Genomic DNA, 14,899 nt, shown 5'->3' with positions numbered 1-14,899 from the left:
AAAATTAAAACATTAAACGTTTTCATGTTATGTACAATTTCATTCTCACATTACGATGTTTGGCTAACCTTAACATAATCTCTAATACAGAGGTTCTCCTAGCCGAACTAGCATCCTACAAAACATTCTCTAAGAACACTGAAATTGTACATCCTAACGTTTAAGGGCCAACGGCAAGGTCATAACCGGTGTCAAGATCCCTAACCAGACTTACCCCTCCCACTTAGGAGGGGCGATGGCACAGGGGCTTACCTCAAGTGCAACTACTAACAATTTCCCTTGACTTGACGGGGGCACTTAAGACTCGACGCCATTTAAAGGTCGTTCGAACACTTGTGTGTGGTATCTAGAAGGTATCGTTGACCTCTCCCCACCCCACACAACTTACCGCATCTGCCGTCGCAGATGACACTGGCCCCGGGAAATTCCCCAGGAGGGGGCTGTAACCCCTCCTACAAAGGAAGGGGCCTTGACCGCCTTTCCTTTACTTCCGGCGACCCGCCCTTAGACGGGACCGCCTCCCCACTGAGGGGCCAATGGCCACCTCTCCCGAGCGCTCCCATCCGTGTTGGGTGACGCCCACTCATAGGGATCTACCAATTAGTGCTCACCGATCATGACCTTACCGCCACAGGTCCGGATAGTTGACCGGCTATCCGGACCCCCCACAAAACTCCTACCTAAAGGTCATGATTTAAAGATTTTAACCAGGCTAGGAAGTCTCCTATGAGTAACTCATTCCCCGCCCTCGACAAATGCACACCATCCCCCAGATACATACTGTCATCATTAATACAATTATGCGAGATCGAATGCAATGTCTTGGAACGGAACAATCTACTCACTTTGTTATTCAATTTTTTAACAGAATGATTCAAAGCAGGGATCGAGATAGCCCCCCGCCACACTTTTCGTGGGATCATATGAGACCATGCAATTAGGCACCCCGGAACTCTCCTCGCTAACCAACTTACCGTGGAAAGCATAGCCTCCAGGAGAAGTCGTCTACCGGTGGTGACCAAATCATTTCCCCCCAAATGCACTATGACTATGGACGGCGGTGACCTCATCCGCTCTAACAAGCCCTCAAAAAATTCCTGAAACTGGTCAATACAGAGACCACCCTTTCCGTAGAAAGACACTCTGTACCCGTATTCCTCAGGTACGTGAACCATGTCACCTGCTTTGAATACGTCTGCAGCCCGTCTCACGTATGAGTGGCCCACGACCCAAACCTCCTTCCTCACAGCCGGTGACGTGCGACCGCTGACCTGGTGTTGGGTCGACTGCTCAGTCTGCCCTGCCGCGTAGGCTTGCGCAACTGAAAACAAACAAAAGACAAGAGGCGTGAGTACATGATTACAGCTTCACAACATGTGCAATCGCACGTACCTCTTATAACAATTGGAGGACCAACGCCCCACACGTTTCACTTGTTCTATATTAAGACCTCTGGCTGTAGCTTCAGTGGCAGCCCCTATACGAAAAGAGTGGGTCCCAAATTCGCCCGGGTCCAAGCCCGCTGCGGCAATGGCCATTGCAAGCACCCGTTGAAACTGAAACTTCGTCAGCGGGGTGGCGTCTGCATGCCTCAACAATGTCCCCCCCCATGATGCCACCCTTCGTGCTAGGTAATCTTCTAAGCACTGTACCGGACACATGGATGAGTCGGGGTTCCTGCGGATGATCGTGCAGTCCCCTCTCCCATCTTGGTCAGTCTTAGACCTGAGAAAGGAGACAATCATCGCATCACCCCAGATCTGGACATGCTCCCTGCACAAGCCCCCCGTCACGTCCCGTTTGTTCCTTGCAACCAGCTCACTAACTCTCATAGCCCCGTGAAATGCCAGCGTAAATGCAGTCCGGAACAAACAGGTCTCGAACGGGGACGAGCATGTGTTCGGGAGTGTGACCAGTAACTGGGACAACCTGTCTAGACCTATCGGTCGTCGTACGTCTACTCTGCGACCCTCTAGACGTTGCCACCCACGTAGCGCTTTCTGTACCGTGAAAGACGCTGTTGGGTCCAGGATGCCATGGGCCCTGGCAACAAAGGAAATGGCGGCGCGATGCCTTTGGGCCGTAGCTACCGATTTCCCAGCCCTACGTAAGGACATTAGAAAAAGTACTACCAACTCTTCCTGACCCCAAAGTCCCCCTCTCTCTGCCCCCAAAAAGGCTAAATAGGCCTGGAACGCCCCTTCATATGCCTTCCTTGTCCTGGGTGCTAGACTCTCTCCCACGAGGTGACGAAGTTCGGGGCACCGAGAGACCAGAGAGCTTCGGGGAAGGGTGCCGGCTCCGGGTCCGCTGAAGGAAGGAAACCCGAGAAAGCCTGCATGTGAAAACGAGACAGTGCATCAGCAGCCTGATTCATCACCCCTGGGACATGTTTTGCTCTGAATACTACGTTCAGTTGCATACACAGTAAGACAATTTCTTTGAGGAGCCTCAAAATCAATTTACAACGGGCTGCCTGACTATTGATGCATTCTACCACGGTCATATTGTCGGACCAGAACACAACAGAATGATCTCTGAACCCTTCTGGCCAGGTTCTCAGGGCCACCAGAATGGGAAATAGTTCAAGGAAAGCGATGTTACTTGTCAGCCCCTTCCCGTGCCACCATAGGGGCCACTTTTGTGCCGACCATTTTGTGCCGAAGATGGCGCCAAAACCTACGCTTCCTGCTGAATCTGTCCATAGCCCAAGCTCTTCAGAGGAGACGGCTGGCTTGTTCCAGACGACCCGGCCATTGAAGTCCGCCAAGAATGCTAACCAAATCCGCATGTCCTGGCGGACCTCAGCCGATAACCTTGTGCGATGATGACCCTCCTTTAGGCCAACCATCGCTTGGGCAATCGAGCGGGAAAAGGGGCGAGCCATTGGTATCACCCTCAAGGCAAAGTTCAACTTCCCCACTAACTGTTGCAACTGATGCAGTGTAACTTTGGATGCATTTAAACATACTTGGAGGGCTGCCCCGAATTTCGACACTTTGCTAGCTGGTAGACGGAAGCACCCCTCCCTTGAGTCCAACTCGATCCCCAAAAACTCGAGGCAAGTCGTGGGACCCATAGTTTTACCTGGTGCCAAAGGCACGCCAAGATGATCCATTAACACACAGAATTCAGCTAAGGCCTGGGCACATTCAGGGTTACCGGCGGGGCCAAGGAACAGAAAATCGTCAAGGTAGTGCATTACATTTCGGAAACCCGTTTTCTTAGTGAACACCCATTGCAGGAAAGTACTGAATTGCTCAAAGTAAGCACATGATATAGAGCATCCCATTGGCATACACCTATCCATGTAAAATGACCCCTGGAACCCGAATCCCAGAAGATGCTGATCGTCCGGGTGTACCGGGAGCAACCGGAACGCTGACTCGATATCAGATTTCGCCATCAACGTCCCGTGCCCCAGGCGATTCAAGATGGCTACCGCCTCATCAAAAGATGCGTATCGCACCGAACAAACTTCTGGCTCAATTGCGTCGTTCACCGAAAGACCATATGGAGCAGATAGATTATGGATCAAACGAAACTCACCCGGGTCCTTCTTGGGGACCACCCCTAACGGAGAACAAACGAAATCCGGTACCGGGGGTTCACTAAACGGGCCGGCGACCCGTCCCCGGCTAACCTCTTTCTGAATTTTTTCTTGCACTACAGTTGCATGTTGTAAAACGGAAAGTTGATTTTTGCACATCCCTACACCCTGAAAGTTCTCTACCGGGATGCGGAAACCATGTGTAAAACCGTTCCGCAGCACCCCGGCAGAAGTACGATCCGGGTATTCGCTGAGCCAGGGAATCATTGCCAAGGTATCAATCGGGGTTGGTAAAGGCGCCCCTCGGCCTAGCTTAGACCTGTTTGGCGCCTCCCTTACCCCCATTCTCACTCGTTCTGGCTCTGCACGATGACTCAGGATGGGACGACCCACACGTACTACACTCATGTTTGAATTTGCACGATCCCGGAGGCCTGGTACATTTCCCCTTGTTGAAATTAAAACAGAAACCCTTTCACCCTGTATTGCCTGCGGGCCTCGCCTGGTCGTCGGTGCTCGTACTTGGTCGAAAGGGCGTCCCCACATTTTGGCGGGAGTAATCAACAACAGTGCTCCCGACCAATGGCATTCTTAACATTCCCGATTCTTTCATTTTATCCCATGTTAAAGAATCGTAACAATCCCAAGTCAAACTCTTGTTATGTTCCTTTTCTTTCCTGAACAAATTGTCATAACAAAACCAATGGTTACCTTGATACGCTGTCGAGTAACCCATAATTCGTGATTGATAAACGGGAAACTCAGGAAGCAACTCGGGCCTACGTTCCCCCAAAATCGATGTGAAAATACCCCATGCATTGCCCCAGTTGCCAATGTTCTCATTTACCTTAAAGGCGGCCATCTTTGCGCGCCAAACACTCGGATGCATTAAGTCCTTCTGACTTTTCACATGCTCCACATCATAATGATCAATAAGCAGGGAAAAAATATTCACGTACTCCCCCGCCCAGATCTTTTCCTTTATAGCTAAAGGCACATGTTGTCCTAATCTCTCTCTACGAGAGGGTGCTGACTCGTCCCTTGCAATCGGCAATGGCCGCTTACCTGCACCGGACGCAGCTTCTGCCGCTTGCGGCTTGTCTATCCCCGCCAACGGCGTAGCCACTCTAGCTGCCTCTTTCTTCTCACGAAGCCCTTTTATCAGCGCCTGTGCCTCGGCAGCCGTGGCGCCATCACTACTATCCCCCAACCATGCTGCTAGCTGTGCTGCCAGCTCGGGGGGCATGTCTTCCTTGGATGTCGGGGTGACGACAACGGGGATTGGATTCCCCTCGATCGGTACTGGGGTCGGCGCCTCGAGCGGGGCAGAGGGAGCCGGGACATCTCCCCCGGCTGGAACCCTTCTCGGCCTCTTAGGTCTCCCTCCAGCCGGTGGTTGGCCCGATCCCTCCTCCCCGTCTCGCTCCGCCAGCCGCCTCTTTATGTCGGACATATCCTTAAAAAGGGCCCGAACCATCTGCTCAGTCGTCATTCTCTTCGCGCCTTTCTTGGGCATCTCTCCGACGAAGTATCTAGAAGACAAAGAAAAAGATCAAAACGCTCAAAATTGGCTCTTCGTTCCGTCCCGAGCTCACGTGTAGCGAGGAGGTGCAGCTTCGGAGCACAAGAACAAGAGGACGTCTTCTGGTCTTGCGCCTTCTTTTATCCGTCTTCAGGGCGGGCGAAAACCCGCCCCTGCCCGCCCCGAGGGCGTGGCTGACTTAATCATAGACTCTAAGGACTATCTGTAGGTCTACTTCTGAAGCTTTCCTGCCCACTTTAAGACCTGTCTCCTTGCAGAACTCATTCAGCTCACTCCCAGTATAGTGTACTAGGCAGTTGAGATCCATGGACATGCTGACCAGGTATCACAAGTGTAACACCAAAAATAGTCCCAAATTGGTAAAGTAGGAGTCAAATTTAGAAAAAATTATCAATTGAAAGAAAAACAAATTAAAAGATAACCTGTTTTCAGGCTTATCTAATGAGGCAATGTGTAAAGTATGTGTGCAATACACGCACACACACACACACACACACAAACACAGAGTAACACACTGGAAACACCATAAAAATACTACGTACAGGTTTAGAAAACTAGAGAAAATGTTCATGCGGACATCAAGACAGAAATTACAAAAATCCAATAGGTAGAACCAGAGTTATGAATTTTTAAAGAATAAACCAAAAATAGTGCTAAGTAGTCAATAGCACTAAGGAGTTACTTGAGGTCGCGCTAGACCAGTACAATTACAACGTGATGAATGACAGGCTTGGCTACAGGACTCATGCAGATCCTGCTGACAAAGTACCTTGGATGGGGCAAGTGTCAACGTCAATGACTCAATGCGAGGAGGAGGAGATGCTTTGTTATCGATCTCGAAGATGCAGGCGATGCGTCTGCTCCGATCATCACAGTTGGAGAATGCTTCTGCGTCAAACCCCTTTATGATGCAGACGCTGCATCATCGTCAAACCTCACAGTCTGGTCCTGTGTCATCATCGAGCTGCGCAGGGACACTGCGTCAATTTATAAGCAAAACAGCTACAGAACCCACTTCTAAGGTCCAGGACTGGATTGGCACCTCAGCAGCAGGGTTATAGAAAGTTTGTGATGGCCCTGAGACTTCAGAAACAGGGTGCAGGCCAGCAAGCCCTTCGAGTCACTCTGGGTTAAAGTGAAATGGGTCCAGTCCTTGTCCTCAGAAGAGCAGAGATCAGTAGGCAGCTGGGCAACTCAGCAAAGCAGAAAGCAATTACTTCAGGGCAGCAGTCAGCCAAAGTGGCAATCCTTGTAGAACAGGATTCTTTGCACAGGTCCCATTGTGTACTCTCTTGGTAGGGTCAGAGACCCAGTATTTATACCCAAATGTGCCTTTGAAGTGGAGGTGATTTCCAAGCGGGCTATCTTTATATTCTTGTTAAGGTAATGGGCAGAAGGTTCTGGCATGTGTCTGATATGATCAGTCATCATCTGTGAGTAATAACTGTGAATTTTCATTTTGAAGTTCCTTGGCGACTTGCAAAATATATCCTCTATTCCACCAAAGCGTTAACTTACAACTTTCACCATCTTTTTTCGTATTTCTTAGTAAAAATCATTTTAAGAGGCACTTTCCTTTAGTTGCCAGATCGACACATCAAATAAACTCTCCTGTTAGGCAGCCTTGACGTTTGGGAGATGGGGAGGAAATGTCCTTTTTGCCATATCTTAGAATATCCAATGAGTATCAGTAAAGCTGAGAAACAAAAAACAAATAAATACATTGGCACTTTTTCCAACAGTTTCATATCTCATTAATCATGCATTCGTTTCCTAGAATTTCTAGTTTTGAAACTCTTCAGCATTGCTTTTGTGAGTTAGTAGTCTATGTATAAGTATTGGAAATGTTATAATCCCCGCTGAATTGCGCGGTGTCATCAGAACGAACATTTTCCAAACGATCTAATTGCTTCTCTTTATTCTAGTTTTTCAGATCAAGATGTCCGCGAGGCGGCTGTCCAGGAAATTGGCAGCCTGTCAGACGAAGACTTGTTAGAATGTCTTCCCCAGCTGGTTCAGGTACGGAAAAAGCGGCAGATCATTAAAACGTGTTATTCCTGTCGATGTAGGAGATAGATTGAAACTAATACAAGAAAAGAAAGAACAACAATTGGGGGAGCGAACCGCAGTAAAGATCCTGAATAAAAGCCTCGCTGCTCCCAGAGGAGGCTTTCTTTGCACTTCTGTGATTGTATGTTGATGTCTCCGACAAACAAGGAATTTTCAAGAGAAACTATTCATGGAAAAAAGCAGAATCGATGACAATGAACACACCACACAAGAGTTGAGTTCAAATACGTGTTTGTCTATTAAAACATAATTTAAACTATTCTTTTGAAAAAAGCGAGAAGTGTGGAAAATATACACAAGTTGTACTGCAAGGAGGGAAACATAAAGGCGGGATACAATGTTATTTTGTATATTTTCTATATATGTGAATATATATGTTTGCCAATTTAAAATGTATCACCTTGTCACTCGTAACTGGTATTTTTCTATCATCAAAAAAGTAGATGAACCACTCATGTGACGTAGCAATGTGCATATCCTCCATGTGCCACACCAAACAACACCTATGCTTTTCAATTATCTGGTTGTTCTGTGTTTTTGTAAATTCAAAGGTTTCAACATGTTATATCAGCCGGGAACAGCAATCAACTATATGTTTCATACTTCTGCTATTCTACGGAAAGTTAGACGTTCAGAAGGAGATATGATATATACTAAATGATACATCGTTAGAAGTTTATGAACCGATTGCAGAAACGCATCTCGGAGTAAGGGAGGTAATACTAGAGGAGTGCTCTTGACTGCCTCGGAGAATGGCCACCAAAACGTCCGTCTCCCTATTAATGAAAGTGAAAAGAGGATGCAGTCATTCTATTTTTCATAATTTTATTAGAATATTCCCTCAATACTACTTTTTGCGGTGCTTTGGGACTAATACACAAAGGAATGTTAGAGTACATAATAGTACAATTAATTTGCTCCAAAATGAATTCAGATTGGGCCCCTTAGAGGTTGTATGCACATTCAAATGAAACATACATTTATGCAGGGTCTACCGAGCACCATATAACTCTCTCAAATGCTTATGTCTGACAGTTGTTTAGCAGAAATAACTTCAAATACCTACTGGTAATATCAGTAGCGTAACAAAACATGATGAGGCCCCCCTGCAAAGTACATGGAGGGGGCCCCCACTCAGGGATGACGGAGCTCTGAAGTGGCAAGAAAGAGGCAGGTGAATATTGGAAGCACGGGCTTAGAAATGTACTGTTTTTTCGTAAATCTTACCTTACTCTCTAAATGTAGTCTAAAAATTCTCATTAGTATAGATTTCACCAGCCACGTGTTATGTTTTTAATCCTGAGTTTTAACACCGGATTTTGTGTTTCTCTAGACCAAGAACTCTTAACATATGATATCTATTAGTATCAATGACAAACAAGTGACTCTGACTCCTACATCTTTTAGCCCTCATTGTCTCATGTAGCATTTCCTTTATGTTGATTGTGTATGTTTTATTGTCTTTGTATAATATGTGTGTGATGTATGGCGCTCTGTCACCCTACATGATTAGAAGCGCCCGTTGGCCTCAATGAAATCACAGGTAGTGACATCATTTGACCTTTGACTCAGAATTTTTGCAGGAGATTATGTCACAGGACCTTAACCCTGGTGACATTAAAATAAGTGACATTACTGAAGTTCCATTATTGCTGCATGATTATTTAACAACGAAACACATACACATCTATTTTAGATACCACAAATATTTGGGTGGGGGCTTGATCTTTGAAAGTTATGGGGCATAATATTAGCACTGAATTGTAGTGACCGAGCGAAGCAAGTGAGACAAACCTCTCCTAGGAGGGTTCGGGGGCCTGCCCCTGAAAATCTTTTTAAACAATTGGGGTCAAACAGTGCATTTTAAAGGATACATTTCACATAACTTTGCTACGAAGCCATAGTCTCTGAAGGGACACTTTAAATATTCAAGTCCTCGAATGTTGTGCCAAGCCAATGGAACCAGACACTCCCCAGGAGTTGACACAATTTTTTCAAATTGTGTAATGGCTGGCCCCACATATAAAAAAAAATACCTCCATTGTTCCGGGGCCAGTATTTTGTCATGGATGGCCTCATAGGCCAACAATTACAGACAATATATCAGAGCCAGAATTTTTGCTATTAATGTCATTCATATACAATGAGTGACACTTATGTCAACAATTCCCTCAGTATGTCAGTGTCAGCATTTGGTAATGGTTCCTCCTTTCATGCACTCCTATTGCACTCACTCATGACAATAATTACCTCCAAAGTGACAGTGCCAGCATGTTGGCACAGATGCTCCCATGCCAAGAATCTCTGCAATTAGGTCAACTACAGCATTTTTCCACAAGTGCACTAAATGCCACCAATGACCTCTCGAATGGCAGTGCCAGTATTTTATCATTATGTCACGAAGTACCTTCAGAACCAATTACCTCTATTGTGTCATTACCAGCATTATACTGTTACGCCAACAACTACCTCCGGTATGCCACTATTTTATCACAGATGCCTGTCATGCTAAGAATTGCCTCCAGTAAGCCAGTGCCAGCATTTTGCCATGGGCGCCTCCGTCAACAATTACCTTTGGTATACCATGGCAAACAGAGGACTCACAAGCATATGATCACAATCTCAATCATGCTAATTTACGTCCACTTACTCACTTATTCTCACTCACACTCACTTATTCATTTTTACTAAATTGCACTCACTCATTCATTGTCACTCACTATCTTGCACACACTCTTACTTCCTAAATCTCACTCTTTCACTCACTATGACTCACACATTCACAGTCACCCATATTTCACTTTCTCTGTATGATTGAGTCATACTTTCACTCAGGCATTCTAAATCGTTTTTTTCACACCCTCTCACTCATTGTCTCTCTCCCTCATTCTCACTCATGTTGATTTTCACATTCTCTAGCACTACCTCACTCAATCATTCTCTCACTTGCAGTCACTCTTACTCAGTCTGGCTCAGTCTGACTCACTCATACTCACTGACACTCAAACTCACACATTGTCAAACACTACCCGTCATTGACTCCCACTCTCATTCACTCTCACATTAATAAATACACACAAACCCTCTCTCTCGCACAAATACACACTCACCCACTAGCAGTCACACAACATACATGTAAACCATGTTTACCTACCTTACCTGCCAGGAAGGTCCCATTCCAGCTAATTGTACTCCATTTTATATTACACTAATAGTGTATAATGTAATGTTGTTCACTATTAGCGTAACCAAAATATTGGTAGAAAAACAGGAGAATGAAGCCCCAACTGACGCCACAAGGACAAGAAGCTCCAGAGTTCCTGGCACTGATTTTGATATCTCTGAGGCCAGGGATCACAAAGAGCAGGCCAGAGCTCATTGCTGCATCCCCTGGTGACCCTTAAATGACGATAGATACATAGACAGATAGATAGATAGATAGAAAGATAGATAGATAGATAGATAGATAGATAGATAGATAGATAGATAGATAGATAGATAGATAGATAGATACTGAAGTAAAAGGAGGAGACAATGGTGTCTACAGTACTCAGACTTGCAGTGGGTTGGACTTTGGCTTCTGCCTTGTGAATGATTTCACGTGCAGTTACACTGTGCATGACTATAATGGCCCACCCCCACCCTGAACCAAAGGAGACACCAAGGCCAGGGATAGAGGAATGCCCAAACGAACGTTCCAGTTCATTGTCTGCGACATTGTGCCTGTGTTTAGATATCAACATAACTTATGGAATCGCTGCATTCTTTCAGATTTTTGGCAGGAATTATGGAATATGGTGAGGTACTGAGAGACACCTTCCACCCTGAGGACAAACACCTTAACCCCCAGCTGAGGAAAGGAGGATGCACCTAACATTCATTCTGAGTATAAATGACAGTGCAACGTAGTCACCTGGCAATATGTTTTACACATTTAAAACAGACAAACTGAATGAAGCAATTTCAATATTGTGCATCAAATTGGCTCATAGCACTGTTTCTTGGCTAGGCAAATCAAAAACAGGTGATTCATGTACATTGGATTGCTTGCGCACCTGTGACACGTGTGCACTCCCATAGAACTTGCTGTTTTTAGTGTAGTGTTTTAACAGGACAAGGGAAACCCAAAAGGAATAACACTAGGGTCCTTGGGCAGTAATCTATTGTACAGGACAGAGGACCCTAGTAATTAAGGATCATGCGAATGATAGACATATACTAAATAGTATGTATGACCTCTGTCCAGCCGGACAGGATTTTATTCGTCAATTTTTTGTATTAGTTCATATATACAACATTTATACAAAAGTGGGCACAGCCTGTGACCCACAGGTGACAAGACAAAACAAGTGACAGAAAATTATGTAAAAGCGCACAAAGCGGTCTGTACTATTGTTCAGTTTTACAGACTGGGATTCATTTATAGCAACCCATTGTTCTAGACATTTCGTGAATTCAAACAAACATATGGTGCAGTAAGATCGACGACGTTTCGATGCAGCTTGAAAATACATGCATCATCATCAGGACAAAAACCAATGTGTCATGCTTGTCTTGAGAGTATTTCAACAGTTACAAAGCCTAATAACTTCGCCGGCATGAATAAAGATACGAGGAGTTAAATTAGTGGCTCCAGGCTCGCTGTTGCGGCTGTCCGACGCTACCTCTTCGGGAATTATGGTGGTCTTGCTTGATGGCAGGACAGTTGGGGTTCTGGCGGTGATCCTTAATTACTAGGGTCCTCTGTCCTGTACAATAGTTTTTAGTGTAGGGCACATTGTTAAGAGATAGGCCAGTGGTGGGTCACTATAACAGATGTGGTATATTGCTTGTGAATAGTTCTACAACCACTACACTGTAAGCATATATATACTTACTATTCATAATTCCACTTATGTTTATGTACTAAGATAATTATGGTTGTAGATTTGAACAGCAAATGTATTATTACTTTACAATGCAGTGGCAGGTTTCTATAATGGATGCAACATTATTGCAGGTTGATATTAACAACCTTGTTAGTGTCTTCAGTAGGCCGTGGCAAGTAAATCTTCCTTTACCTTATCCCTCTTGCATACAAATAAACACTAACATGCCAGACACACATTCTGAAGTGCTCCACGTCGACTAGCTTTAAGGAGATCAAGTACATAATATTTCGTTTTTTTATTTAACAGTTCATATCTGATGTTTCCAAGCACAGCACAGGTGTTGGTAGTATCCAAACCAATTGTATTCAATTCGTAGACCCCAGTAGTATGAGAGGTTGCTGATTGTGGTAGAGCTCAAACTCATGAGTCACAATAGCAGTGTAAGTCACTGAGCCATCTGTCTGGCTCTATACTAGAGTATGATTCAGATTGTTTTTTAGTCCTTTTGTGCCTACATTGCTCACTGCCTATCCATATCATCTGTTGATGAGCTGGGCACACGTATCACAAGCGCCAGGGTACCCGTAGGGTGATAGTGCGCTTTATTAGTGTTGATAGCATTAACAATAACTTTAACAAATAGAGTACCTTTTAATAAATGAAATAAATAAAATGATACCAGAACAATGAAAATTCAATCAGTAGAACCGGAGATATTCAGTTTCAAAGTTTTAAGGTGATATAGTGTAAGTAGATATAGCACTTAAAGCACAACACCCCACCCACTGTAATCTAGTTGTGATTGACACGTGGAAAGTCGCAAGTTCAGGCTGTAATGCTTCAGGGAGCTGTATATGAATGAGATTCGACTCTGAGGCTGTTCTTGTGTCTTGCTGCTTCCATACTTAACTGTCTTTCACCCTCCAGATATTCTCGTGTCACTTTTTAAGAGTGGCTTTGAGCCAAGACCTTTTGATTTTACTAAAATAATGTATATAACATACTTCTCGGGGATTTGAGACAGCCTTCTAAATCCTTTGATCTGTGTGTCATTCTCGTATTTTCTCTTGTATTTTCCCACGGGGTGTTTGAGGCCCCTTGCTCCTAAAAGAAGAACTCCCCTTGATTCACCACATTACAAGACTTAGATACCCACATAGGAACTACAGACTCCTTGTTCTCATAGCTGTAGCGGTGTGTGTGCTGGACCTTACAATAAGCCCTAGTCTCTCCACCCTTGTTTACTTAATAAGGATTTGGTACAACCTCCGATTCTGTGACTGAGGCCTGCCGTGAAACTGTTGGCAGTCTCGTGATTATGTCACCACCTGAGCAGTCTTCATGCAGATTTTCTAATCCTGCTCACATTATTAGTTGCCTGGTTCTTTCCTGTGTGTAACATTGCACTGTACATTTTATGCTGAAAATGTAGTGCCAGAACGTTCATCTGTTCTTCCAACTAGTCTTTGTTTTATATCCATTTTATCCCCTTCAATCACCCTACCTTCTGTTCATTTGCTTTATTGCACTCGTTTTTTCCATGCTTCGGCCCTCTTTATTTTTCTGGTTGCCTTTTGTTCCATCCTTCTGTTTGGGACTCTCTAGGTGGTGGCAGACCTCAGACTGAACTCTAGGGCCAAGTGGATGAACAGAGATCCTATCGGTATATAGGAGTTAGTGCATAGTGGGGTGAGGCAAGGTTGGTTTTGAGAGGCAAAGTCAGTATATCGGCTCTGACAGTCAGCGTTTGCCAGTGGCATCTTTTGTGATTGGCAGATCAAACTTGAAAATCTTGCACCTCATCCTTTCAACCTTCAGTGGCCAGACACTTGTATCCCATTCAATTGGGCAAAAGTCGATCAACAATGAACATACACTCCACACAATACCACTCAGTGCCACATAATTATATGCTACATAATTGCACTGCGCTCAACACAACATACACTCCAAATACCACTCAGAGCCACATAAGTATATGCTACATATTTACACTGAGCTCAACGTAACATGCACTCCAAATACCACTCAGTGCCACATAATTACTAGCCACATAATTACACTGCACTCAATGCAATATACACTCCAAATACCACTCAGTGCTACATAGTTACACGCCACATAATTACACTCTATATACCTATCGCTTCACAACAGCATCACTCAGCACCACCACAGCATCACTCAGGGGCACCACAAGATCACTAAGTGCTACCACAGCATCACTGAACGCCACATCATCACTCGTCGCCACTACAACATCACTCAGCGCCACCACAGCATCAATCTGTGCCACCATTCAACAACAACTGGTTCAAATATGTTCTCTCAATGTTTCAAGCTTTATTACAAATGTCACAAAAAGATGTTAATATTTCACTTCTGTTCCTGGATTTTCGTCACAATAAACTACACTGAACATAATCTTCACAAAGATATTTACAAAAGTTTAAGCTATTGCCATTATAAATTAAAATAACTTTTATTTAAGTGTTAATTATTTAAAACATGTAAAGCCATTTTATTTGTAATATCAATACATCTAAGTCATGTAAATACAACACATATTGCATTACAAATGCTATAGGTGTCACATTTGCGAAAGTTAAAACTATTTGCATTGTAAATGACAAAGCTATTTATTTCGCTATTTTCAAAACCAACACATAAATAAAAAAAATGGCTTTTACAATACCAATAGCTCAAACTTTCCTAATGTGAGACCTTTTGCATTGCAAATGCTTGTTTTATTGTGTTGCAGCACTACCACCAGCTCTACACCACCATGAGTTCAGTCACAGGGGTTAGCTTCCCCACAGATACCATCAGCCACCAGCTTACACTGCTCCGATGGCAGGCTGACCA

At 44.5% G+C, this 14,899-nt stretch overlaps 1 protein-coding gene across 1 annotated transcript in view; it reads left to right on the top strand.

The window, feature by feature from the left end:
• The window catches only part of PIK3C2G (phosphatidylinositol-4-phosphate 3-kinase catalytic subunit type 2 gamma), a 1,914,223-nt gene that overhangs the window by 1,206,400 nt on the left and 692,924 nt on the right, over positions 1 to 14,899 (top strand). Inside the window, exon 17 of the mRNA XM_086920790.1 lies at positions 7,019 to 7,112. Within this exon, the coding sequence (XP_086776916.1) occupies positions 7,019 to 7,112 (94 nt within the window). The remainder of the gene's footprint in view (positions 1 to 7,018; positions 7,113 to 14,899) is intronic.

Source organism: Lissotriton vulgaris, chromosome 1_1 (assembly GCF_964263255.1).
Source record: "Lissotriton vulgaris chromosome 1_1, aLisVul1.2, whole genome shotgun sequence".
NCBI classification, from domain to species: Eukaryota; Metazoa; Chordata; class Amphibia; order Caudata; family Salamandridae; genus Lissotriton; species Lissotriton vulgaris.
This window is presented reverse-complemented; position numbering and strand designations above follow the sequence as displayed.